Genomic DNA, 27,469 nt, shown 5'->3' with positions numbered 1-27,469 from the left:
GAGTGGAGAGGGAGAGAAGCGGAGAGGGAGAGAAGCGGAGAGGGAGAGGAGCGGAGAGCAGCGGAGAGGGAGAGGAGTGGAGAGGGAGAGAAGCGGAGAGGGAGAGAAGCGGAGAGGGAGAGGAGCGGAGAGGGAGAGAAGCGGAGAGGGAGAGAAGCGGAGAGGGAGAGGAGCGGAGAGGAGCGGAGAGGGAGAGGAGTGGAGAGGGAGAAAAGCGGAGAGGGAGAGGAGCGGAGAGGGAGAGGAGCGGAGAGGGAGAGAAGCAGAGAGGGAGAGAAGCGGAGAGGGAGAGAAGCGGAGAGGGAGAGGAGCGGAGAGGGAGAGGAGCGGAGAGGGAGAGAAGCGGAGAGGGAGAGAAGCGGAGAGGGAGAGGAGCGGAGAGGAGCGGAGAGGGAGAGAAGCGGAGAGGGAGAGGAGCGGAGAGGGAGAGGAGCGGAGAGGGAGAAAAGCAGAGAGGGAGAGGAGCGGAGAGAAGCAGAGAGGGAGAGGAGAGGAGCGGGAGAGGAGCGGAGAGGGAGAGAAGCGGAGAGGGAGAGGAGCGGAGAGGGAGAGGAGCGGAGAGGGAGAGGAGCGGAGAGGGAGAAAAGCAGAGAGGGAGAGGAGCGGAGAGGGAGAGGAGAGGAGAGGGAGAGGAGCGGAGAGGGAGAAAAGCGGAGAGGGAGAGGAGCGGAGAGAAGCAGAGAGGGAGAGGAGAGGAGAGGGAGAGGAGCGGAGAGGGAGAAAAGCAGAGAGGGAGAGGAGCGGAGAGAAGCAGAGAGGGAGAGGAGAGGAGAGGGAGAGAAGCGGAGAGGGAGAGGGGCGGAGAGGGAGAGGAGCGGAGAGGGAGAGAAGCGGAGAGGGAGAGGAGCGGAGAGGGAGAGAAGCGGAGAGGGAGAGGAGCGGAGAGGGAGAAAAGCGGAGAGGGAGAGGAGAGACCAGGGACAAAACAATGAGATATATTTTCTTCTGAGCCTGTTTCCTCTTACAGACGATGACTTATGCCTATGTTATTCTTGAGGTAATGAACAGAGGTAATGATCAATGACGGACGGCACTGTTGTAGCTATCTTTACTGGGCTAAACATTGCTGGCTGTTAAAGTGCTTAGGTCCTATCATGCCTTAGTCGGTATGAAGGTGGCTAGAGCTAACAGTAACATTATTTAGATTGGATAGGAGAAATGGAATCCCAGACCCTGGTCAATGGGTCCTCTGCTAGATGGATGGAGATGGAGGATGGGTCTGGGCTGTGTAAATAGTGTTTTAAAGAGAGGTGTGTTAGCGATAAGGACACTTTCTTTATCACCTCCTTAATGTCTGGTCCTAGGGCCGGGGGCTGCCTGGCTACAGCAGGGAATAATTGATGGGGGCTGAGGCTGGATCGAGGATGTACGGGCCCCAGCCCCCGGCCCCCACCACTGGCTCCCTCTGCAGCAGCAGCACATGAGCTACTGGGGGTCAGGCAGGGAGCACTCGGGGGTCAGGCAGGGAGCACTCGGGGGTCAGGCAGGGAGCACTCGGGGGTCAGGCAGGGAGCACTCGGGGGTCAGGCAGGGAGCACTCAGGGGTCAGGCAGGTTGCACTCGGGGGTCAGGCAGGGAGCACTTGGGGGTCAAGCAGGGAGCACTCGGGGGTCAGGCAGGGAGCACTTAGGCGTCAGGCAGGGAGCACTCGGGGGTCAGGCAGGGAGCACTCGGGGGTCAGGCAGGGAGCACTTGGGGGTCAGTCAAGGAGCACTCGGGGGTCAGGCAGGGAGCACTTGGGGGACAGGCAGGGAGCACTTGGGGGTCAGGCAGGGAGTACTTGGGGGTCAGATAGGGAGCACTCAGGGGTCAGGCAGGGAGCACTCTGGGGTCAGGCCGCTGGCAGAGAGAAATGCGGCAGAAAAAGCCTCTGCGTCCCCCAGTCCACCTCTTCCTACTAGTCCAAAAGGACGGCCACTAATCTTCCTGAGAAGGGAATTTTATTTTCTTGTTTCTTTCTCTCTCTCTCTCTCTCCTCTCTCTCTCTCCCCTCTCTCTCTCTTCTCTCTCTCTCTCTCTCCTCTCTCTCTCTCTCTCCTCTCTCTCTCGTCTCTCTCTCTCTCCCCTCTCTCTCTCTCTCTCCTCTCTCTCTCTCTCTCTTCTCTCTCTCTCTCTCTCTCTCTGTCTCTCTCTCTGTCTCTGTCTAAATGAGGCCTTCTCAGGGAGAGTTCAGAGAGGAGAGACAAGCCCCCTGACACTGGGAACTATGGTTTACTAACAAATCAGACAGACTGGGATCTCTCATTCTGAACAACCTTGTGGCATTTTATATCCATATATCCATATCCAAAAATGCAATTAACAGTGAACAGTAACATATACTGTGCTTTTGAGAGAGGATAAAGAAACAGGAAGGCATACTGTATCGGTAGTGTCTAATATGAGCACGTACTGATGAAGAAGTCAATGGAATGAATTACAGTTGCACATTTTGAACTGGATTTCCTCTCGTTCCAGTTGGGTCATTTAGAGCTGCTGTGCTCTTAGGTAGTAGTGGTCGTAGTCTTTCAATAGAACGTACAAGTCTTTCCACATGGAAACACTCGGTTGTTCTGAGGACAGAATAATCGGGCTTGGTAATGGGATTTCTTTCTGCACAAATACATTTCTGTGGCATTTTTTGTAAACATTTAGCTAGTTGGCTTTCCAAGATGCCGTCTTCCTTCTCCCTTTTATGTGAACTTGGACTTGGGGGACTGGCTAGCCATGAAGATTAGGTAGACTAAGTGAAAACAGAAGTGTTTTCTTATTTTTTTTGTCCATTTACAGGCAGGGCAGTAGATTGCCCAGATAAAACCTACTCTCTCTCTCTCTCTCTCTCTCTCTCTCTCTCTCTCTCTCTCTCTCTTTCAAGAAGTTGTTTCTTGTTGTGCTGGGATATGCTTGTGATTAGAGCGAGTTAAAAGTTTAAAGATGAATGGCCTAGATACTCAAGATATCAGATATATGTTATGTTGCGTGATTTTTGTTTCCCTCAAGCGAAACAGCTCATGGAAATAAAACCATAGCCACTGCAGCTGTATTGAATGTCTAAGACTGTGAATTATTTCAAAAGGTGAGACCTCTGTTATTAAAATACAACTATGCCAAGGTGACAATAGTAAACTATCAATCTAGGTATTGTTAGCTGAAGGCTTGGTTTTCCGGTTTATCACTGTGAATCAAGAGGAGCTTTCTAGACCTTCTTAATAATGGGTATCAAACAATACTTCTCCCATTGGTTAACTTCTATTCCAAGTTCAAAGTCTAATGTAATAGTGAGCTTTGGGCAACAACGTCTAGAGACATAAATCTATCAAATCCATTAGACTTAGTTAGCATGCACTGAGCACAAAAAAACAACATACTACATTCCTGGAGATTTACAAGTGTTGGAAGAGAGGTTGGGAGAGGTTGAGAGAGGTTGAGAGAGGTTGGGAGAGGCTGAAGAGGTTGAGAGAGGTTGAGGGAGGTTTTGAAAGGTTGGGAGAGGTTGAGAGAGGTTTTGAAAGGTTGGGAGAGGTTGAGAGAGGTTGAGAGAGGTTGGGAGAGGCTGAAGAGGTTGAGAGAGGTTGGGAAAGGTTGAGAGAGGTTGAGAGAGGTTTTGAGAGGTTGGGAGAGGTTTTGAGAGGTTGAGAGTTTTTGAGAGGTTGGGAGAGGTTGAGAGAGGTTTTGAAAGATTGGGAGAGGTTGAGAGAGGGTTGAGAGAGGTTGGGAGATTGTTGAGAGAGGTTGAGAGAGGTTTTGAGAGGTTGGGAGAGGTTGAGAGAGGTTGAAAGAGGTTTTGAGAGGTTGGGAGAGTTGAGAGAGGTTTAGAGAGCGATATATGGAAGCTTCAGGGGATTAAGAGTCTAACTCCACAACTTTTTCCCCCCTTCTTCTTCTTCTTCTTCTTCAAGAAGCGGCATACCATTCCCAGCAGGTTCTGATTTAGTGCTGCTTTCCCTGCCGTGTGTTGTGTTCTTATAAGTTCAAATTACTGCCCTTGTAGGCTGCAGTACAGGCCAAGTGAGCTACCCTTCTCAGACAGAGAGGAGAGGGTTCTGCAGTCCAGAACATGGGAATCTGCTGCCACTACCAATGCTCCAGTGATCCCTAGCCCACTGCTCTGAGTTAGGGATGCAGCCCAGCCCTAGACTGCCACTGTTAGCTTACTGTCTGACAGTGTAGCCACAGGGCCTGTGGATTACCCAAACCATAATAAACAGATACAGGGGAAGGGGAGCACGTGGGAAGGGAGACGGTACACACACACACACACACACACACACACAGACACACACACACACATGCACACACTAGACCGGGGACAGCTAGCGTGGTGCACTCCTTGTGTAAACTGATCAGGGCGTGGGACCCTAGCGAGGGGCAGACGGGTCATCTGGGCTCAAACCAGACTGACTAAAGTTCTCATAACGGACCTCAGTTTAGACACATCTGCCCTCTGCAGAATTAAAACACAACACGTGTGTGTGTGTGTCCGATTAGCTCGTAACCTCATACGGTCAACTGAGGTTCACTTTATCATGACGCTGTGTGTTTATCTGGAACATGGAGTCTTCATTGCAGTGGGCTGGGTCAGTTGCTCAAAGAAGAGGCAAGCTGAGGCTACACCTCTCTCAGCCTCTCCCCACAGAGCCTCTCAGAGCTCCCGCTCCGCATGTTCAGTAGGTAACTGATGGGGTCAGGACTGGAGCACCAGGCAACAGGACAGCAGATGTACTCATGTGGTACTGATCTGTGATACTCACCCATCCAGAAGAGAACACATCAGGAGTTATTGAGCATTACAAATCACTGTGGCTGCAGCAACAGTCTGTGTTTCAGGCGCTTTTGTTGTGTGCGGGTGCTTGCCCTGCTGCACACATTGCTCATTTGCATGATGAGGGGAGGATAAATGGGTAAAGGGGAAGAGAGTGAGAGGGAGGAGAGGAGGAGACAAGAGGACAGCCTTGGGTGAGTCCTGACTGGGCCGTGCGAGACACCATCAGAGTGTTTGTGTTGTGGTGTAATATTGCTTTGTTTTTCTCCTCTGTTTTTCTTCACTCGATCGTGTTGTGTTTCGTAGACATTACCCTGCCAAGAGTAGTCTGGCTGGCAGCCAGTTGTCCCTGGGCTCCAGGTGAACCCTCCCTCCCTCCATTAGTCAGTCAGGCAAGCCTCACCCTGCTGGGGGAGATGAGACTCCCAGGCGTCTTGGCTCTGTGAGGGCCGTCACGGCTGTGCCAAACCCCCAAAACAAGCTCCCGTCCTCCCACATGATTCTGCCTGGTGGTGCTGGTAGGATCAGTCTGACAATGCTAAGTGTGGAGTAGATCCGTTCACATCTTTATGCACACTACAAACATTGAGGTTAATACAGTACAGTGAGGGGAGGAAGTCTAAACATACATAGACACATGTATCACATTAATGCAAGTAATTTTACCTTTATTTAACTAGGCAAGTCAGTTAAGAAGAAATTCTTATTTTCAATGACGGCCTAGGAACAGTGGGTTAACTGGTCTAGGAACAGTGGGTTAACTGGTCTAGGAACAGTGGGTTAACTGCCTGTTCAGGGGTGGAACGACAGATTTGTACCTTGTCAGCTCTGGGATTTGAACTTGCAACCTTCCGGTTACTAGTCCAACGCTCTAACCACTAGGCTACCCTGCCTAGTGAATACCCATGAATGAATTAGGGCTTCCTACATTTTGTTAATTGGACCTGAAATAGTTTCAATTCACTTGATAACTAGGTACTTTGAATAGCTTGTGGCTTGACCCAAGTCGTTGATTAATTCCCCCGATAATTTTACAAAGATTAAAATGAACAAATAAAGAAATGCTTATTCATTTAAGCAATGATAATAAAGGCCCAAAGAGTTGACGTGGAAATATTGCCCATCCCAGCATGGGCCCGTTCCTAACTCCATCTGACAAAAGAGAGAGAAGGAGGAGAGAAATAGAAGGAAAGAGGCGGCAGGACATGAGAAATCTGTGGGCTGAAGCAGAGAGGCAGAGAGAGAGAGAGACACAGGAGACTGGATGGGTGGGTGTGGAGCAGGGTGGCGAGTCGGAGGGGGTTCCGTTTGGATCAACAATGAGACCCCCTCACATCTATTCAGGCCTCCTGCTTCAGTTGTCCATCATAATGACATGTGATTTTGTTTGGATTTAAGACTGGTTAGTGGTAACACCAGCGTTTCCCATGCGTATTCAGCCCCATACAGTGAAGAAAATGTAGCTTCTATGAAGCAATTTGTCTTTGTAATGTTATCAAAAAGGAAAATATGAGCTATGAGGTGGGATATTGGATATTTCATTAAATAAATAAGGTCATTTTTTGGGACATGTATCATCAACTCCTAGCCACTTCAGTTCCCTCAAACTCCTTTTTTGAGGCATTACCATTCATAGGAAAATAAATATTGTAGCAAAGAAATGTGGGGGACCTTTTTTATACAAAATAATAATAATTTGTCCCCTTTTGTGTTTCAGTTGCAATATTTAACTGCTTTAGTAGTAGTGCAATAAAGTTTACCTATTATCACACTGCTTAAAGGGATTTGAAATAAGAGAAGGCGGACTAATTGCCTTGTGACTACGGAGACAAACAGCTGGAGATGAAGCAATAACATCTCCTTAAGACAGTCAAGAGTTTACTACGCAAATCAAACCTCAAAGTGAGGATAAAACACCACAGCCGTGTATTTGTCCGCTAATTATGAATCGTTACAAAAAATACCAGGTTACAGTACATTTATGGATTTGAAATCAAATATTATAACAGTGAAATCTCAGGTGTTCCACCTCTGTTAAAAGGTCTTGTATTTTTAAAATAGTTTTACTGTAAAACCTATAACACGTCCAGTCCACACATCACCAGTGGCCCATGGCCAACTGCTAATGACTATAAACAAGTGCAGGTGGTTCAATTCCCTGATTGAGCCGTATTTTCCCTCATAAGCACAGCGAAGTCAACGGGCCCCTATTAGCAAGCCGTATTCTCTCTCTGAGAGAAGCAGAGAGAATTTAAAAAGACTTCAATAAAAGGCTCTTAGTAGGAGTAGGAATCCAGACCAAATCCAAATGCATATTTACTATACATTTCTTGAGCACACAATTCAATGCTCTCACACACGTGTATAATGCACACGGATAATGTAAAAGCAATCATTGGATAGTTTAGTTCGTCAATCGAGCTGTAGTCCATGAAACACAGAACAGGAACACCCTTGCAAGTATTGGAACTTCAAGTCAGGCAGTCTCCAAAGTTACAGCGAGACCCCAGTAGAGCTGGGAAGTCCCACCAACCTCCAGTGGAACTGACAGAACTAGACCCCAGTAGAGCTGGGAAGTCCCACCAACCTCCAGTGGAACTGACAGGACTAGACCCCAGTAGAGCTGGGAAGTCCCACCAACCTCCAGTGGAACTGACAGAACTAGACCCCAGTAGAGCTGGGAAGTCCCACCAACCTCCAGTGGAACTGACAGAACTAGACCCCAGTAGAGCTGGGAAGTCCCACCAACCTCCAGTGGAACTGACAGGACTAGACCCCAGTAGAGCTGGGAAGTCCCACCAACCTCCAGTGGAACTGACAGAACTAGACCCCAGTAGAGCTGGGAAGTCCCACCAACCTCCAGTGGAACTGACAGAACTAGACCCCAGTAGAGCTGGGAAGTCCCACCAACCTCCAGTGGAACTGACAGAACAAGACCCCAGTAGAGCTGGGAAGTCCCACCAACCTCCAGTGGAACTGACAGGACTAGACCCCAGTAGAGCTGGGAAGTCCCACCAACCTCCAGTGGAACTGACAGAACTAGACCCCAGTAGAGCTGGGAAGTCCCACCAACCTCCAGTGGAACTGACAGAACTAGACCCCAGTAGAGCTGGGAAGTCCCACCAACCTCCAGTGGAACTGACAGGACTAGACCCCAGTAGAGCTGGGAAGTCCCACCAACCTCCAGTGGAACTGACAGAACTAGACCCCAGTAGAGCTGGGAAGTCCCACCAACCTCCAGTGGAACTGACAGAACTAGACCCCAGTAGAGCTGGGAAGTCCCACCAACCTCCAGTGGAACTGACAGAACTAGACCCCAGTAGAGTTGGATAGTCCCACCAACCTCCAGTGGAACTGACAGAACTAGACCCCAGTAGAGCTGGGAAGTCCCACCAACCTCCAGTGGAACTGACAGAACTAGACCCCAGTAGAGCTCTGAAGTCCCACCAACCTCCAGTGGAACTGACAGGACTAGACCCCAGTAGAGCTGGGAAGTCCCACCAACCTCCAGTGGAACTGACAGGACTAGACCCCAGTAGAGCTGGGAAGTCCCATCAACCTCCAGTGGAACTGACAGAACTAGACCCCAGTAGAGCTGGGAAGTCCCACCAACCTCCAGTGGAACTGACAGAACTAGACCCCAGTAGAGCTGGGAAGTCCCACCAACCTCCAGTGGAACTGACAGAACTAGACCCCAGTAGAGCTGGGAAGTCCCACCAACCTCCAGTGGAACTGACAGAACTAGACCCCAGTAGAGCTGGGAAGTCCCACCAACCTCCAGTGGAACTGACAGGACTAGACCCCAGTAGAGCTGGGAAGTCCCACCAACCTCCAGTGGAACTGACAGGACTAGACCCCAGTAGAGCTGGGAAGTCTCACCAACCTCCAGTGGAACTGACAGAACTAGACCCCAGTAGAGCTGGGAAGTCCCACCAACCTCCAGTGGAACTGACAGAACTAGACCCCAGCAGAGCTGGGAAGTCCCACCAACCTCCAGTGGAACTGACAGAACTAGACCCCAGTAGAGCTGGGAAGTCCCACCAACCTCCAGTGGAACTGACAGAACTAGACCCCAGTAGAGCTGGGAAGTCCCACCAACCTCCAGTGGAACTGACAGAACTAGACCCCAGTAGAGTTGGATAGTCCCACCAACCTCCAGTGGAACTGACAGAACTAGACCCCAGTAGAGCTGGGAAGTCCCACCAACCTCCAGTGGAACTGACAGAACTAGACCCCAGTAGAGCTCTGAAGTCCCACCAACCTCCAGTGGAACTGACAGGACTAGACCCCAGTAGAGCTGGGAAGTCCCACCAACCTCCAGTGGAACTGACAGGACTAGACCCCAGTAGAGCTGGGAAGTCCCATCAACCTCCAGTGGAACTGACAGAACTAGACCCCAGTAGAGCTGGGAAGTCCCACCAACCTCCAGTGGAACTGACAGAACTAGACCCCAGTAGAGCTGGGAAGTCCCACCAACCTCCAGTGGAACTGACAGAACTAGACCCCAGTAGAGCTGGGAAGTCCCACCAACCTCCAGTGGAACTGACAGGACTAGACCCCAGTAGAGCTGGGAAGTCCCATCAACCTCCAGTGGAACTGACAGAACTAGACCCCAGTAGAGCTGGGAAGTCCCACCAACCTCCAGTGGAACTGACAGAACTAGACCCCAGTAGAGCTGGGAAGTCCCACCAACCTCCAGTGGAACTGACAGAACTAGACCCCAGTAGAGCTGGGAAGTCCCACCAACCTCCAGTGGAACTGACAGAACTAGACCCCAGTAGAGCTGGGAAGTCCCACCAACCTCCAGTGGAACTGACAGAACTAGACCCCAGTAGAGCTGGGAAGTCCCACCAACCTCCAGTGGAACTGACAGAACTAGACCCCAGTAGAGCTGGGAATTCCCATCAACCTCCAGTGGAACTGACAGAACTAGACCCCAGTAGAGCTGGGAATTCCCACCAACCTCCAGTGAAACTGACAGGTCTAGACCCCAGTAGAGCTGGGAAGTCCCACCAACCTCCAGTGGAACTGACAGGACTAGACCCCAGCAGAGCTGGGAAGTCCCACCAACCTCCAGTGGAACTGACAGAACTAGACCCCAGTAGAGCTGGGAATTCCCACCAACCTCCAGTGGAACTGACAGGACTAGACCCCAGTAGAGCTGGGAAGTCCCACCAACCTCCAGTGGAACTGACAGGACTAGACCCCAGTAGAGCTGGGAAGTCCCACCAACCTCCAGTGGAACTGACAGGACTAGACCCCAGTAGAGCTGGGAAGTCCCACCAACCTCCAGTGGAACTGACAGGACTAGACCCCAGTAGAGCTGGGAAGTCCCACCAACCTCTAGTGGAACTGACAGAACTAGACCCCAGTAGAGCTGGGAAGTCCCACCAACCTCTAGTGGAACTGACAGAACTAGGCCCAACGAAGGTGACCGTATTCCCCTCCGGTAATGAATGTCTCTTCCCCTCAGGGTTGACGAAAGACTTGCCTATCAATGAGACCCTTTGTACTTCCCCCAAATGGGGGTTTCTCTCCCTCTCCTCTCCTCCTCCCATCACTGCCACTTCTCCTGATTCCCCATCATCAGTCAGTCTGCCTGACTTAAAAAAAAAGGCCTTTGGACGAGAAGGGAAGGGGAAGGAGATTCCAATGAGGACAGAACAGACATGGAGAAAATCTAAATACCCAGTGGCCCTTGAGTGAAGTGGCAGGGAGGGCAAACCGAGGCAGAGGGGCATCCCAAAAGGCAGCATTTTCCCTATTTAGTGCACTACTTTTGACCAGGGCCCATAGGGTAGTAGGGTGCCATCTGAGTCGCACACAGGGTTTCCATTGACGGCGGTGAAGTGGAGGATGTCGAAAGTCAGAAGGTGAAAGGAGACTAAATAGTGAGAGATTGATCTGTTTTCACTAGCTAATGACTTGGCTAGCAGTCCTGCAGATTTCACTGAACAGTGTGCTAAAAACAGGGCAGGGATGGATGGACCTTTTCTACATTGGCTTGAGTTCAAGATCAACTACCGATACGCAAATTTAACAAAATAATTTGACCAACAAAATCTGTCTGATTTAACTTACTTCATATGCTAGCTTTTTCATTTAAATATTATCTCTACCCCATGTGGTTGGAACTCAACTTAAAACACAGCGGGAACACATTTTGGAAAAACTTGTCTCTGAGCTGTGGGTGTCATGACACATTTCTCATTGAAGGCTAAACTCAATCATATCTGACAACCTGTCAGCTCTATTACCTTGTAGTGGTTGGAGGTTGTAGTTGTACAGAGCCGACCCAGCGTCTGGGGTGTAACCAGAGTAGAACTGATGGTGCCGCACAGCAGCACTCTCTCTGCTTTGGCTGTGGCCCCATAGTCATGCACACACACGCACGCACACACACACACACACACACGCACGCACGCACGCACGCACACACACACACACACACGCACACACACACACGCATGCACGCACACACACGCACAGGTGGGATGCAGCAAGCAGGGTTTAGGGAGACGCGCTCTCCACGTCAGCAGGACCCAAGCTTGGCCCCACATATCACAATCAAGGGGATTCCTTCCTCTCTCAAATGATACTGGAATCACTGAGCTCTACTCCATGTAATTATGAGAGCCTGGTACCCAGGCTTGGTAAGATTGATAGTAGCTGAGTCTGAGGACAATTCACAATCAGGGTCTCAGTTGGTAAAAACCTTCACTGTTCTGTTCTTTCTTTTGAGAGTGCAGCTCAAGATTATAGTATTATTTGGAAAACTTGGATGAGGCTACTCCATTGTAGCCCTTTACTGCAGTCAATGACCAAAATTATAAAATTATACAAACGAAAATCCAGTGTTTCTACATCAAACCTTTTTGTTGTATTTCAGCCTTCGGTGATGTATATAAAGTATACTATTGGGATGCAAACTCAACTGTATATCTGACATGGTACAGGTGTCTTCTTTGTTCAAGCCCGTAACCATGTGTGTGAGGCGTACACTTCTGTTTTAAAGTAGATTGGTTCAAGACTCCCAAGAAACACTCGGTGACCCTGATTTAGCCCACTGCAGTGAAAGGTTCAAGCCCGAGCAGCAGAATTCTGAGTGTCTTTTATTTGACCATGGGATTATACATGTCGTTAATGTTCTTTCTGTACAGTAGGCATGTTAATTAAGGTATACGACAAATGGGATGAAATGAGTGTAGTGTTTGTTGTTACTGTCTCTGATGCGCTCAGTAGGCCAATGGTCCTTCTGTAGACTAATTGTTGGTGTAACATGGTTTGTCTTCCACCAAATGCTTGAGCGTGTACACACTAATTAACTAGCTAAGCAGGCCCGGACTAGAATAAGGTCACAAATCACGTTGTTCATTTATCCTTTTCTAACGACGGAATTTCACAAGTCATGGATACATGGTCTAATTATAATGACTGAAGGAAGAGGTTTTCAAACAACGTCTCACTTTAATGACCACACAATGACACAGTCTATCATACTGCATAGCTTGTCTCATGGGCAATGGATGGCCATTGTGTTGTTTGCCTCGGGATCTCAAAGCACTAACCTTTAGTTCAGGGCCAGGAAACCCTGCGGGACTTCGTGTCTTTGATTTAACCGACCGGGAAGACCAGGTGTGTTGAATTGAGGCAATCACCGAACTGATCATTTAGCTCAGTTGGTCAGGTGTGGTGCCGAGTTGAAACAAAAGCCGGCAGCACCCACAACACTCCAGGAACAGGGTTGCCTACCGCTGCTTTAGTTGATTGCTTAATAAAACGGAAATTCAAAACGGTGATTTCTCCACGGATTGAATTCCTTGTTAAAATATCCCTTATCTGATTGTGAGTTGTTGTTCCGATCTCTGTTAAGCTCATAGTCAGTTAGATGTTAGAGGCTTGAGTTTCGTGTTGGACTGTGTACTCTTCTCTCTTTGTGTGGGCGACGACTTTCCCAGGCTAAGCACTTTATCGTTACACACTGCTCTATTTGCCTGGGTTTTTTGTGCCCCTGCGATTGGTATTCAGCCCCTGAATTACAGGGGTCAGGGGTGTCCTATTGGGGATGTGTAAGAGAGGGAGAGAAAGAGGGATGGCTGGAGAGGGTGGTGGAGTCAAGTCACTGCAGCAGCCTTAAGAAAAGACTGGCCCCAGCCTCATCCAGGCCCCTCAGCCGACAAACAGTGTGTGCACAGGGCTTGTTCAACAATATTTGCCAGAACGTTAAAGAGGTTTTGAATAGTCTAGTGTGTGTGACCAAAGGAAAGCTAGGTGGGATGTAGCTTACTGACACACAGAGACAAGCAGCTGCTACTGCAGCCAGACTACAGAACATGTCAAGGGATGTGACTGAAGTTCTTGGCCAGGGGTCTGAGACTAGAGTGGAGATATCCTCCTGGCTGAGACCTGTTGGCTGTTGTAATGTGTGGCCTGGCCTGCTGCTTAGTGCGGAAGTGAGAGCGACAGCAGTGAGCGTGACATAGGCAGAGCTGGAGCAAGAATGGAGCAGGCTCCCTTCGCAACATCGAAAGAAATTTGGATGAAAGAAAGGCAGTGGAGGAGCTGGGTCAGGGGAGTGATATTTGGTCCTAGTCAGAAACACTAGTCTGGGATTCACAGGCTAGTGAGGCTACAGGCTTCACAGACTCCTGCCGCCATCTCTCCATAAAAAGCCTGGCTGAATTATTAAGTCTTTGTTTTTTTCTGTTCATGCAAACTCTTTTGTGGCGATTTTCACATGTTAGGGAAAAAATACTTGAGTAAAAAATGTTTTGGCATCGGTCATCTTTAAATAAAACAACAGACGTTTCTCATTAACTGTTGTGATAACAACAGCTGACGTGTGGTGCAGGCAAGCCTCTTTTTAGTGCCAATAAAATAGTACGTTTAGGGTCTTTATGTTTTTTAACAGAGTTTTGTTTCTCATTAACATTGTGTGTTTATTGTCTTTACTCTGTCCTGTTTGTTTGAAAACGTTCCACGAAGGGCATTAACTCTCTTTATTCTCCTGTTCCTTATCAAGGTCGTTGTTATGACCTTGGAACGTTTCCATTCTATGTTCAGTTACGTTCATACCTTCTCATTGTAGACTTGTGTGATTTTCTTCTGCTGAGAGGAGAGGAGAGCAGAGGACAGCACCGAGCGGAGATCTAGGAGGGGCAGCCAGCTGATCTCTGGACCGTATTCAAATTATTTGGGCATCACGCGCCCCGTCCTGGGGGTACCAGCGGGAGTTGCGTTATAGGGTGATCTGGGAACGCAGGGAGCAGAGAGTCAGAGGGGTCAGGGCCACAGATCGTTATCTGTACCTGCCATGCACACTAGGGGCCTCTGGGACCCGGCCGGCGCCCCACAGAGCACAGTGCAGGGACAGAACTTGTGTGAGTCAGCATTCCAAGGCCATTCCTCTCACTTTGTAGTCTGACAACATGACGGACAGGCCCGTCCCCACGACACAGGAAATGGCCCCACTCCAGCAGGTCTGCACAATGCCACAGAGTATTGTGATTTAAGAGGAGTGGTTATTTGAGGGTATATGCTTTTGTCTCAAGATGGCCAACGCTTGTTTATACCTTTCCTCTCTCTGGTGTCTGAGCTTTATTTAGTTTTAGAGACTAGCAACAAAAAAAATGCAAGCTCTGGTGAAAAAACATATGGCTTAAGAAATGTAATTGTGTTCTAGAATAAGGATGGTAACTTGACTGATCGATCGTATTGTCATTGCTTTTCAATTGAAGAGGCGATTTAGTCCGACAGCCACAGCGCATAGAGATACTGTGGTGTTCAGTAATGCAGTCTTCTAGTGGGGTTCTACCACAGAATGGGCCTTTAAAGCTGTTGTGTGAGTGACTCATGCTTGAGTCATATTCCCCCTCTGAAGTGTTCGTCACGGAAACATGCCCGGGGTTCTGTTTTTATTGGCCGAAAACACCATAAAGCAAAGCACACCTGACATTGAAAACTCCAGCAGACAGACAGGCAGGCAGGCGGCACAACAACAATGCTCCACAGCTGTTTTAAACACAACATGCTAAAACAGAGGAGCGTTGCCGCTGTAACTAACCGACTCCCTTCCCCTCAGCAGATCACTGTCTGTCTTCTCCGTAGTCTTGTAGCAGTGGATCTATCTGACCGGCCTCTGTGTGTCTTTCTCCCCTGTCTGTGGGACAGGCACCAGAATAATAGGCCTCTTTGTGTGACTGCGCAGGGTGGTTGAGTGGGTGCAAACCAAAACAGGCTCATTAAAAGTGTAGGCCAAGTTAATGCAGCATTAATAATGGTAGGGGGTGAATTACGGGAGGGGATAATGGGGGATAGAGGGGTTGAGGGGTCGGGGAGGGACAGGAGACAAAGAGTAGCCAGGACTGGGTCACCTAAACATGACGGAACGAAGCAGCTCCCAACACCCACACTCAACACTCACTGACCTATTCCGGAAAAGTGACTTCATCTGTGAGAACGGAGGATATTGATCTTTCACAATGGAAACTCACATTGACAGGTGTTCATAAGTATGACAAAACACATCAGTAAAATGTGACCTGGGCCCCTGTTTTTAAACATAGGACTCGGATGACTTTATATAAGCCCGCTAGAATCAATCACACATGAAAATGACTGCTGCTATTTTAATTCCACACGCGTACATGTTAGCCACTAATTCCATCCACATTTCTCACGTGTCAACAAAAGGCTTCACCACTCGGGGGGGGGGGGGGACGTTGTCAGTAGCGTAGCCCTAAGAGAGCCCCGAGGCAGGCAGAAGAGGCAGCATGGGCGTCCTGAGCCAGTCAACCCAGTGGACCAGTTGGGGGATTGGCCAACCCTGAGCAGGGTTTATTCTATCACCCAGACAGGTCCATTGTTCACACGCAGCGGGGGAGAACAAAAGGCGAGCGCTCTGGAGAGTTCAGGAGGCTGCATGTGTTCACCTGATTCACTGACTGGGTCCAATCCCCCCATGGGGGAAGCTGTGTTGGAATGTCCCGGTGCTTAGGCCCTCACATCTATTAGTCTTTGGGTGATAACATTTGTTTTTACATCTGGTGGAGCACCGCAGCAGGCCCTCTCACTTTCTCATCGTCACACACACACCTCTCCACACATATATACACACACACACACACACATGCAGAGACACTGGGTTCTAATGGAACCATACTGTACATTACATTGCCTGATCTGGACTGGCCTGGAGGACTAAAACCACATTTGATGGTAAAAAAAAAACACTCCAACTCTTCATGCTATTTCATCCACTCAGAGACATTCCCACAATTATACAGAGTGGAATCCTTTCTGTGTCTGTCTTTAAGTCAGAATATACTTTCATCAGGTGTTGACAGTCCTATTGCTTTTCTGTTATACAGGCAAAAATAACATCCCTCTTGTTTCAGGTCCAAACTGATCCCAGATCTGGATGGCGTAATGGGCTCACTGGGATTAATGGATATCCTGAGAGGAGAGACCTCAGCAGTGAAATTAAAAGCTTTTCTGTTTTACTAGCAGAATGACAGGGGGAATTAGCCTCACTCAAACAGGAAATACCTCCAGTACAATCTGCCTGGGGTCCTAACTACAAAACCCCATGCCAACTACTGCTACACACAGGGCCTCGTGCTGCACGGCACTCTGGGAGATGGCAGGGGAACAAGCGGCTTTAGATTTTCAGATTGGCTTTCGGAATAGCTCTCAGTAGCTTCTCAATTTAAAAGCTTTGAAAATACAAATGTGATTCTAAGGAATTACACCGAAAGCTCCACCGTCCTCCCTGTTACTGGTCAATTTTAGTTGTTAACCTCAGTGTAATATTTACGGTAACCCCACCATGAGCTGCGGGACAGGGAGTGGGGGGGGGGGGGGGAGATATCAGAATTCGTCAGCTAGGTCCTGAGCCACCTACCAATAACCTCCATGCATCACTGTGCAGAAGGTGAGCATGCTGCGTTGTGCCGGTGGCTGCCTGGCTGGTATTAACAAACATCCCGATGGGCCTCCTCTGTCCTCCTCCACGGCCTCGCGTCAAGCACCGTGTTGTTAGCACGCTGTTTGTGTAATTTAGGTACTTAACGACCGCAAGGGTCTCCCAGAGACTGATTAGACCGTGGATGTAATCGCCCAGCAGCATCACACCATCGACTGCAGCTCTGATTTATCACCACACCGCTTAATAGCGCTGCTTAACACACAGGTTTGTCCTGATTAAGTAATTACCTTAAACCAGAAGTTTATTATCTGTACGACTGAGCCCGGTGATAAAAAAAAGGAGGCTGTCGAGAAAAGCCAAGGAAGATTGTGTACCTGGTGAATGAGGGACATAATTAAAATACAAGTCATTAAATATGGAGCTGCCGCGGCTGTCAGAGTGCTGCCCTGCTAACATTCATTTTACCCCACTGGAACACTTTACAGGGGGCGGGTGGGATTATACCTCACTGAAGGGTGTAGGTACCGGCTGAACGGAGGCCCATTAGATCTGCAAATTAAAACAAGGTCCTTGTTCATCTCAAACAAAAGGGGGGAAAACTTTTTTGTGGAGCTCTGAAAATAACACGAGTGACTGTTTTACGGAAAAGACTGTGACCATGTCAGCTGATTAATGGCGTCGTGTGAAGTGGCGCCTCGATGAGGTTGGATCTCCGTCTGAGAGTATTCTCTTTCCATGGTGTGGGACGTTACTAAAAAGAGGGGGGAACTAAATAATGGAAGCTGGGACTGTTTATGAAGGATGCACCATTCTTCTCCTCTTCTTCTCCTCATTGTATACAGTCTGTCGGTGGTGGACGGCTGTAAGCCGGAAATAGCCAGCGCTTCCTGCCTCCTCCTCCGCGCTTCTCTAAGCTCCTCTCCTGCTTCCTAGTCTGATCCCTCTAACGACGCTAAAATAGAACCAGTCTTCCAACAGCCCTGTCCTTTCAGCACTTTATAAACAGTCCCTTCTGACTCGGTGGGACGCTGCCCAGTATCTATGACCTGTCAAGTGAAATGTGCAACTCTGTAACTTCTGTATTTGCAAACAAGGAAACGGTCTTTGTGACACACATCCCGTGACCTTTACTATTGCTGCCTAGCGGTTTGACTTCTCGCTGTTTGTTTGTCCGAGGTACTTTACTGCTGGTTGTGATGTGACGCAGGTCCCCTCTCGCTGGCTTTCATACAGGGATGTTTAGAAAGAGCTCCAAGTCTTCCCAAAAATGGGACGCTCCACTACAACGAAGCCTTTTCAAACAGGCCAACAGTTGTGGTCGCTACAGAAACCACTCTGTGGTGGTGGGTGGACAGAGAAGCTCCTATTTCAGCCCAGATTACCAGAGGTCTTCTCTGTGAATGCTAGTATAAGACGTTTGGCCTGGCTCCTCTCCGCCCACATTGTCCTCTGACCTCTGTGTCCTTAGCTTATACAAACTCTGCCCTCTCTGTACAAAGAACTTGTTCAGCTCCTCAGGAGTGACCTGCCTGCTCAGCACTCTCTCCATTAAAGAGGTGTGGTCAGGAGAGAGACAGAGGGGGACTTTAGCTTCTAAACTCCTCACTGAATTCCATTTGATCAACCTCAGGCCAGAGTCATCGAGGGTTGCTTTTGAAATCGCTGCAGTGAAACACAGCAATGCTGTTGCAGTTGACGCAGCATAGCTTTCACTTCAACAGGTTCTGGATGGAGAAACAATCTCAGCCAGGGAGTTTCTTGTAAAACATAAAGTAGGACCAGCTGCTGCGGGGTATGGCCTGGAGAGGGATGCCTCCTGTTGGTTTGGATCCTGGACCGACCGGTGCCTTAGTATGGGAGGGGGGGGAGTTCCCGGTTGGAGACGGTCCTTCTCCTCGACCGTCTGCTTTTGAGGCCCTCAAATTTGTCTTGAAATGACTTACATCAAAATGTTTTATAAAAAATGACCTGATAAAAGCTACATTTCATTTCTTGCTTTTTTTTTCAATTTTCCATGCGTGGCCAGCTGTGCTCTCTTGTGTTTCCGGACATAAATAATACAATCCCTGTGTCCCTGGGTCTGGTTTTGGTTAAGAGACTGTAAAGCTGTTTTTAAAGCCGTTTCATGCTAACCATAATACAGTAACGTGACATTGAAAAGTACCTTAAAATGATCTGTGTGTCTTACACAAAAGTTAGCGCATCAGGTCTCTTCCAACAGCCCTGCTGAGAAAGGACCTTCAATTACAAAATATTGACTGTATTTTGTAAATGTACTAATATATCGTAAGTAAATTAAACTAGAATTGATTTAATGTATGTTTCATTGGGCTCTGTCTCTGAGCCTGTAATAACCCTGAATAATGATTTCTCTCTCAGCTAAATAATACTGTGGCATTTCGGGAATTTGATTCGACTAGACTAGAGTGTGACTGAGTGAGTAGCTGGGTACAGTATACTACCCTGTCAGTGCTGTCTACAGAGTCTACTGTCTACCACCTGCTCAGACGTCTGATGAGGGCCGTGCTGTTACTGTTTGAATGGGTAGTTGCTGTTGCAGGGGGCTAGAAGAAGAAGCCTCTTCCCAATGCTGTCAGGCACGGTTTGCGTCGGGCTCCAGTTCTCCTTGATGCAGTCCATCATCCCCCTTAGTTCAAAGACTGACTAGCTGCAGGTCTTTGTCAAAAGCCCAGTTGGAGATCTTTTATGTTCAAGATGTAGGATTTCTTAGGATGACTTTGATTATTTATTTATTCCACTCCTCTTGTGCGATAGTGCCAATATTTTAGGCAAAACTGCTCAGCTTGCTCTGAAATTCATGTTGCTTTATTGTAGCCGCGTTTTGCCTTTGAAACGTAGCTTTTGAGAAGCCCAACTCTTATTTTTAAGTCCGAACTCTTTTTCTCTCCGTCTCACCCTCTTATTCTCTGTTCTGCAGCCCCGCACCACGTCTTCCCGACGTTCCACACGCCCATCCCGATTGACATGCGTCACCACGAGGGAAGATATCACTATGAACCCCACACCCTACATGCCATGCATGGGTAAGTCTTCTTCGGGCTGGTCTCTACTGTATACACAAGCTGTTTACACTAATACATAGCAATTAGCTATTAGATGGCCTTGTTTTACACTGCATAGCATTTAAAGGGCAACCTTCCATCTGGAAGGATGAGAGCAAAAGTGTTGCCCAGATTAAATATTATTATCTTTAAAAAGTACAAATGACTATCCAATGTCAGTTCATTTTTCCTCACATACCTCATTTCCTATAACAGTTGATGATTATGGGGGACAGCTTTGCTTTTTGCCAAGTATCAACCTACTAGCCTGTGGCAAGCCAATACACATCCTCTTTCCATTAGTTAGCTATACAGTGCTGGATCCATCACAAATGACATGACGCACACACACACACACACACACACACACACACACACACACACACACAGACACACACACACACACACAACCTTTCCCCCTCTACCAACAACAGTCCTGTATTCATTACTGTGTTATAGTGGTCCTAATCTGTTTGGTCCCAAGAAAACAGCATCATTACGCTCTCACACCGTACAGAGGTCTCCAGTACAGCATAGTAATTGGTTCTATGACGGTTACATGTACATTCATTCAACTTTCAGGTTACTGTGCCGTCCGTTGGATGATTAGCTTGGTTAGTAGTGGCCACGATTGGTTTGGTAGCGACATCTCAGTTCTTTCACAAGGGAAATTGAACCAGAACGTTCTTTGACTTTGCTATAGTAAAGACGTTACCTTTATCTTAAAAACGAAAGTGGTAAAACACAAAAAAGTCAATCGAATTCTGGAAATAGTGTTCGGCTTCATTTCCATTTCAATTCAGTAGATTTGATGGTGATACATACTGTTTGCCTGGCTTCAGCAGGGCTATTTATCACAGCACCAGGGAAGTAGAGGGGGTAGAAAAACCTGTCTCTACACACGGCCACCTTGATTAATGTGATTTGATCTTGACAGTGGACCCCTAATTCATCAAGACCTTGATCTAGCTGTCTTTCCCCGTGCCTGTGCCAAATTCACTCTAATTACAGGAACATTGCACAGCAAATTAAGTGTGGTGTCATTTGTCGAGGAGACGCGGCAGTCAGGCCCACTTTATTATACGCTGGTGGCTGCGTGTCAGAGGTCCCCTGCTTGATTGTCGAACATGACATCTCCATACAGTCCCCTTTATCATTGTTTGCATATAACATAATGAGAGGGCTGGTTATTTTGTCACAGCTGTCATAAAGTGGGGAGGAAGCGGCGGCAGTGGGAAGAGGAAGAGACGCTCTTCTTCTGAGGTTTTTCTATTTTCTACTGTAATAGAGGAGAGATTTTTAATCACTGTCAAATGAGAGGACAGGAGCAGTCCTGGGCTCAAAGCAGTGGTTCAGCTAGAGACAGAGGACAGTAGGGATGGGGATACTAACCTCCTTTGCTGTGCCGGGTAGCTATGCAGGAGCTTGGACTGAAGCTATGATATAAACCACCCGCATGGAGTGTGTGCGTCGGCACAAGCTGTCCCGGCTTTCATGACACTATGACAAATCACGGTTGTTCTAGAAACTTCCCAAAAGTTATTACGAGTTTAGTTTTCCACCCGAAGACCTGTTGTAAGAGACAACCACAGCTACAGCATAGTTAGGTACTTTCCAACGAATTACAATTCAGAGAGAATATGATGTCTTTTTAACATGCATTATTCCCAGAGAGAATCATTTTTTACTTTTATCACTATGATCATTCAAAAACAAAGTGCACAAGTTGTGGCCCAAACAGATATTTTTGCTCCCATGCTGAGTATTCCAGACTAGGGGGGGGGAAAACAACACCCTGCCTCAGTCTGCCCATTATTATCTATGAGGAGGAGGATTGCGTTAAGTCTACCAAACAGCCCAGGGCTATAAGAACAGATCAAGTCACTGACAGAGGCTGCCAGTGAGTGCAACACTCCCATTAATATCCTAACACTGTAGCTTCTGGCTCTGTTGCTCTGTGACTTCAGTTCTAACGACTCTATAATCGCTGTCTCATTCCCATTTCCCATCTGTTTGTTTCGAGCTGTCAGGAACAACTCTGCAGAGATGACTTGTTTGGTTGATTGGTAAAGTCGTTGTCAGCCCAGAAGGTACATATTTAAGAGGCTAATCATGTAGTTTCTTCCCATTGTGGATCGCTATGAGTCAGGCAAGCAAGACTATTTATAATGTCATCACAGCAGTACTGTTTCTACCTGTCAGCTGTAGTTTTAATGCTACAGGTTGGCCAGCATTCCTAGTAGGTAGCAATCAGTGGAGGCTCCTCAGAGGAGGAAAGGGAGGACCTTCCTCCTCAGTGAATTTAATAAAATCAAATGTTTAAAACATTTAAAAAGTTACTTTTTAGATAAAACTATACTAAATATATTCACGTCAACAAATAATTGATCAAAACACTCTGTTTTGTAATGAAAGTGAGAGAGAGAGAGAGAGAGAGAGAGAGAGAGAGAGAGAGATAGGGAGGGAGAGAGAGAGAGAGGGAGAGAGGATAGTTTGATGAATTTATTTCCACCGGGACCCGCCGGTGTAACTGCTAAACTGCTTACTGACTATACACTGTAATGTTACTGCATATTTGTAGCGGGTTTACTAACACATTAGTTCTATTAGCTATGTTGACTAGGAACGTTACTTTAGTTCAAATGGGGACTACGTTGTAGGCTGTGTGTAGAGGTTATGATATGGTTTGGCTTGGAAAAGTTTTTTCGCCTGATCACACACAGCTGATGTGTTGTGCATTGAAGTCCACAAAAGAAGGGAAAGGGTGAAAGGAGGAGAGTGCATAGAGGTGAGAAGGAATACAACAAGGATGCTATGAAAGTGAACTGTGTTTAAGGTGATCAGGGGTGTTGTCACGCCCTGACCTTAGAGAGCTTTTTATGTCTCTATTTTGGTTTTGGTCAGGGTGTGATTTGGGTGGGCACTCTATGTTCATTTTTCTATGTTTTGGTATTTCTTTGTTTTGGCCGGCTATGGTTCTCAATCAGGGACAGCTGTCTATCGTTGTCTCTGATTGGGAACCATACTTAGGTAGCATTTTCTCACCTGTGTTTTGTGGGTAGTTGTTTTCTGTTTAGTGTTCTGCACCTGACAGGACTGTTTCAGTTTTGTTTCTCACTTTTTTATTTTGTTCAAGTGTTTAGTGTTAATAAAAATCATGAACACTTACCACGCTTTGGTCCGATCCTTCTTCATCAGACGACCGTTCCAGGTGTAATCATTATGCTGATTCTGTGGAAAAAAGAAACTCTCGTTTGCCACTGTTGGACTAATGATTACACCGTAGTTAAACTCTCTCGACCTGTGTGCACCTACCTTTGTGTAAAAAACATAAAAATAACGTCCTCCCTCATCATAAACAGCACTGACTGCCACCGGTAGCAATACTGAGCTAACCAGCGTCAACAAAGGATGGTTGTGTCCACAGAAATAATGATATGTTAACATTCCGTTGTTTCAGACCCTCGAATCCAATTAACTGTTTGTTGTAAGTAATTTCCCCCTCGTTCTGCATATGTGGAACTGCTGAAAGTATTGCATGTTAAATTGAAGCCCAAACCATCCATATCATGTTGCAGTCCAGGCCCATATAAATCTACAGCAGTTCATTCTAGCCCTGAAGTGGACGATGTGATTTATCTAAATCACAGCTCCAGCCCTGAGGTAGCTACAGAGGAGACACCGTCACATTGTAATTAATCTCTAGTGTCGCTCACCGCAGCGGCCCAGCGCAGGTACATGACACACACAGACAGGCACACACAAACACACACACCAGCCATACATGCACCACACACACAAAGCATACACACACATATAGTTATCCACACCTCATTATACAAATGATATGTTGAGCACACTTTATATTGAGCACACTTTAAATCCAGACAGCCTATATAAAACCACTGAACACTTACAGTACAGTAGAATTAGGTAATGTCTGCGGAGGAGAGGTGTAAATTAAATCATGTTCAATTACCCAAAGTGTTTCAGACAGAACACTAAGTGGACTAATTAGAACAAGTATACATCTGCTCCAGCTTTAGCGCTCTCTGTTGGGACTATCCTTGTCTCATCGCACACTAGCGACTCCTGTGGCGGGCTGGGCGCAGTGCATGCTAACCAGGTTACCAGGTGCACAGTGTTAGGCTAGCAACTCGTCGGTCTAGTCCTGCATTGTGCAGGATGCCTCCTGCTCAACATGCCTCCTTGATCTCACACCCGCCGGGCGCCAGGCCAGCGGGTAATGATGAAACCATTCCACTGGAGGGCATTTGAATATTGTATTAGTTATGCTCTCTCTACATCCAATCATTTTTTTTTTTATATATATCTTTTTTACCCCCTTTTCATGGTATCCAATTGTTAGTAGTTAATATCTTGTCTCATCGCTACAACTCCTGTACGGGCTCGGGAGAAACAAAGGTCGAAAGCCATGCATCCTCCGAAACACAACCCAACCAAGCCGCACTGCTTCTTAACACAGCGCGCATCCATCCATATGTCGGAGGAAACACTGTGCACCTGGTGAGCTGGTTAGCATGCACTGCACCCAGCCTGCCACAGGAGTCGCTAGTGTGCGATGAGACAAGGATATCCCTACCGGCCAAACCCTCCTTAACCCAGACGACGCTAGGCCAATTGTGCGTCGCCCCATGGACCTCCCGGTTGCGGCCGGAAGGTCGCAACCGGAACCCAGAGTCTCTGGTGCCACAGCTAGTACTGCGATGCAGTGCCCTTGACCACTGCGCCACCCGGGAGGCCCTTTACATGCTATAATTTCTCGTTTTTGCATGACTGCTGACTAAAGAGATCAATATTTATGTGATTCATATTTAAAAGTCATTAGTAAATAGCTTACTGTAACCCCGGCAACCCCGGGGTTTTCTATGACAAGGTCTTGTCAGTTCATGCAGATGATGTGTTAATAGTTAATAGTGGTGCGAGGGTTAATGACGTTGAGGCATTTTAAATATCAATCAGATTGTTATCTCCATCAAATCAAACAATTGGTCGTGCTTCACTCGTGACGCAATCACAATGTATTGCTGCAATAGAATACGACCGTCGGTTTCCCTTTCGCGTCGCAATGTTACATGGACTACATGACCAAAAGTAGCTGGACTCCTGATCGTTGAACATCTCATTGTAAAATCATGGGCATTAATATGGAGTTGGTCCCCTCCTTGCTGCTATAACTGCCTCCACTCTTCTGGGAAGGCTTTCCACTAGATGTTGGAAAATTGCTGCGAGGACTTGCTTCCATTCAGCCATGAGCATTAGTGAGGTAAGGTACTGATGTTGGGCGATTAGGCCTGGTTTGCAGTCGGCATTCCAATTCGTCCCAAAGGTGTTCGATAGAGTTGAGGTCAGGGTTCTGTGCAGGCCAGCCAAGTACTTCCACACTGATCTCGACAAACCATTTCTGTATGGACCTCGCTTTGTGCACAGGTGCATTGTCATGCTGAAATAGGAAAGGTCCTTCTACAAACTGTTGCCACAAAGTTGGAAGCACAGAATCATCTAGAATGTCATCATCGTATGCTGTAGCGTTAAGAGTTCCCTTCACTGGAACTAAGGGGCTTAGCCTGAACCATGAAAAACAACCCCCGACCATTATTTCTCTTCCACCAAACTTTACAGTTGGCACTATGCATTGGTGCAGGTTCTCCTGGCATCCACCAAACCAGTTTAGGACTTGCGTGTTACAACCAAGCACAGACGGTTGTTACGTGCTACGCTCTTCAGCACTCGGCAGTCCCGTTCTGTGAGCTTGTGTGGCCTAACTCTTTGCGACTGAGCAGTTGTTGCTCCTAGACTTTTCCACCTCACAATAACAGCACTTACAGTTGACAGGGGCAGCTCTAGCAGGGCAGAAATTTGACTAACTGACTTTTTAGAAAGGTGGCATCCTATGACGGTGCCACGTTGAAAGTCACTGAGCTCTTCAGTGAGGCCATTCTATTGCCAATGTTTGTCTATGGAGATTGCATGGCCCTGTGCTTGATTTTATACACCTGTCAGCAACAGGTGTGGCTGTAACATCCAAATCCACTAATTTGAAGGGGTGTCCACATACTTTTGGCCATCTGTTTGGCTCTCTGGACCTAGTAGACTCCTTCCCATGGTACAGGAAGGTAGACTCAGGGACATGAAAAGGTCTGTGGCTAAAGGCCCAGAGCGACAGACTGAGCTATAGGCAGACAAGAGCATTTTGCAACCAGGTTCCAGTCCATAATATCAGATGGAGTTTTAAGTTGCCCAGTAATCTGAAGGCTTTCTGTGAATGGAATATCTGTTTCTTCTCAGGCCTCAGACAGAGAGCCTTTTATGGTCATCCGTTAGCTAAGGCCCATGGCAGAAAGTTGGCCCATGGCAGAAAGTTGGCTTTGAGACAAGCCTTGGTCGTCTGGGGGGCATTTACTGGAAACGGAGTGGACTCACTTTGGGTCAAGCACGGACCAACCGGCCCCTGGAGACAGACAGTACTGGGGATAACTGAGAGATTGAGGTCAGCCTGGGTCTGTATTCAAAAAGCATCTCAGAGAAGGAGTACAAATAGACAAAGATTCCAGCTTCAGACACTAAACTGTACAATCGTTTCTCATTGGGTAACTAGAGAAACTCTTAAGCATAAGGTTTTGTGAGATTAAGTTGTTTTCAACCTTCTTTAAGTCTTCAGTCTTGGTATATCTATATTTGAATGGGAGATCGTATAGTGTGTAGTCTAGCTTTCCAGACTCATGGCTCCACCCCCAGTGGCTGTAGGAAGAGACTACCTGGTGTGTGCTGCTGTATCCTCTGATCTTCAGCCTGTCAGAGGATCTGTCTGTACAGCTAGCAGCAACCAGGCAGGAGACACACCTCTCATTGACATGCCATGAGTTCCTCACTTCCTCCTCTCCGGGTCAGGTTAGAACTCATATCAGCCACAGTGTGACTATCTTCAGTATCATCCCTGTCTGGGGTTAAAGGAACAATGACAGATGAAATGCTGAAACCAGCTACAGTGCCAGAGCCAGACTAACATATTTTTATGTTGAGGGTTGAACCGTCTGTCTAGCTGTCTGTCTGTCTGTCTGTCTGTCTGTCTGTCTGTCTGTCTGTCTGTCTAGCTGTCTGTCTAGCTGTCTGTCTGTCTGTCTGTCTGTCTGTCTGTCTGTCTGTCTGTCTGTCTGTCTAGCTGTCTGTCTAGCTGTCTGTCTGTCTGTCTGTCTGTCTGTCTGTCTAGCTGTCTGTCTAGCTGTCTGTCTGTCTGTCTGTCTGTCTGTCTAGCTGTCTGTCTAGCTGTCTGTCTGTCTGTCTAGCTGTCTGTCTAGCTGTCTGTCTGTCTGTCTGTCTGTCTGTCTGTCTAGCTGTCTGTCTAGCTGTCTGTCTGTCTGTCTGTCTGTCTGTCTAGCTGTCTGTCTAGCTGTCTGTCTGTCTGTCTAGCTGTCTGTCTAGCTGTCTGTCTGTCTGTCTGTCTGTCTGTCTGTCTGTCTGTCTGTCTGTCTGTCTGTCTGTCTGTCTGTCTGTCTGTCTGCCTTAGTGTGACATCAGGTAATGCCGTAGGGATGTAATATCATTACATTGCATGGTTGCGTTCCACACACACAGTCTGCTCTATGACCCCATCTCTCGCTAATGTATTTCCAGATCAAAGCCCTGATAGGATGAGGAATGACCTGCGTCCCAAATGGCACCATATTCACTATGTAGTGCACTGCTTTTGACCAGGGCCTATAGTTCACTAGGGGATAG

At 47.6% G+C, this 27,469-nt stretch overlaps 1 protein-coding gene across 1 annotated transcript in view; it reads left to right on the top strand.

Moving 5' to 3' along the window:
* LOC110497104 (transcription activator GLI2.S) overlaps positions 1-27,469 on the top strand; it is a 91,317-nt gene that overhangs the window by 21,058 nt on the left and 42,790 nt on the right. Inside the window, exon 3 of the mRNA XM_036952397.2 lies at positions 19,606-19,711. Coding sequence (XP_036808292.1) covers positions 19,606-19,711 — 106 coding nt within the window. The remainder of the gene's footprint in view (positions 1-19,605; positions 19,712-27,469) is intronic.

Source organism: Oncorhynchus mykiss, chromosome 18 (assembly GCF_057628025.1).
Source record: "Oncorhynchus mykiss isolate SJ-2025 chromosome 18, ASM5762802v1, whole genome shotgun sequence".
Taxonomy (NCBI): Eukaryota; Metazoa; Chordata; class Actinopteri; order Salmoniformes; family Salmonidae; genus Oncorhynchus; species Oncorhynchus mykiss.
Note: the sequence above shows the minus strand (reverse complement) of the source record. Positions and strands in the feature narration are given on the sequence as shown.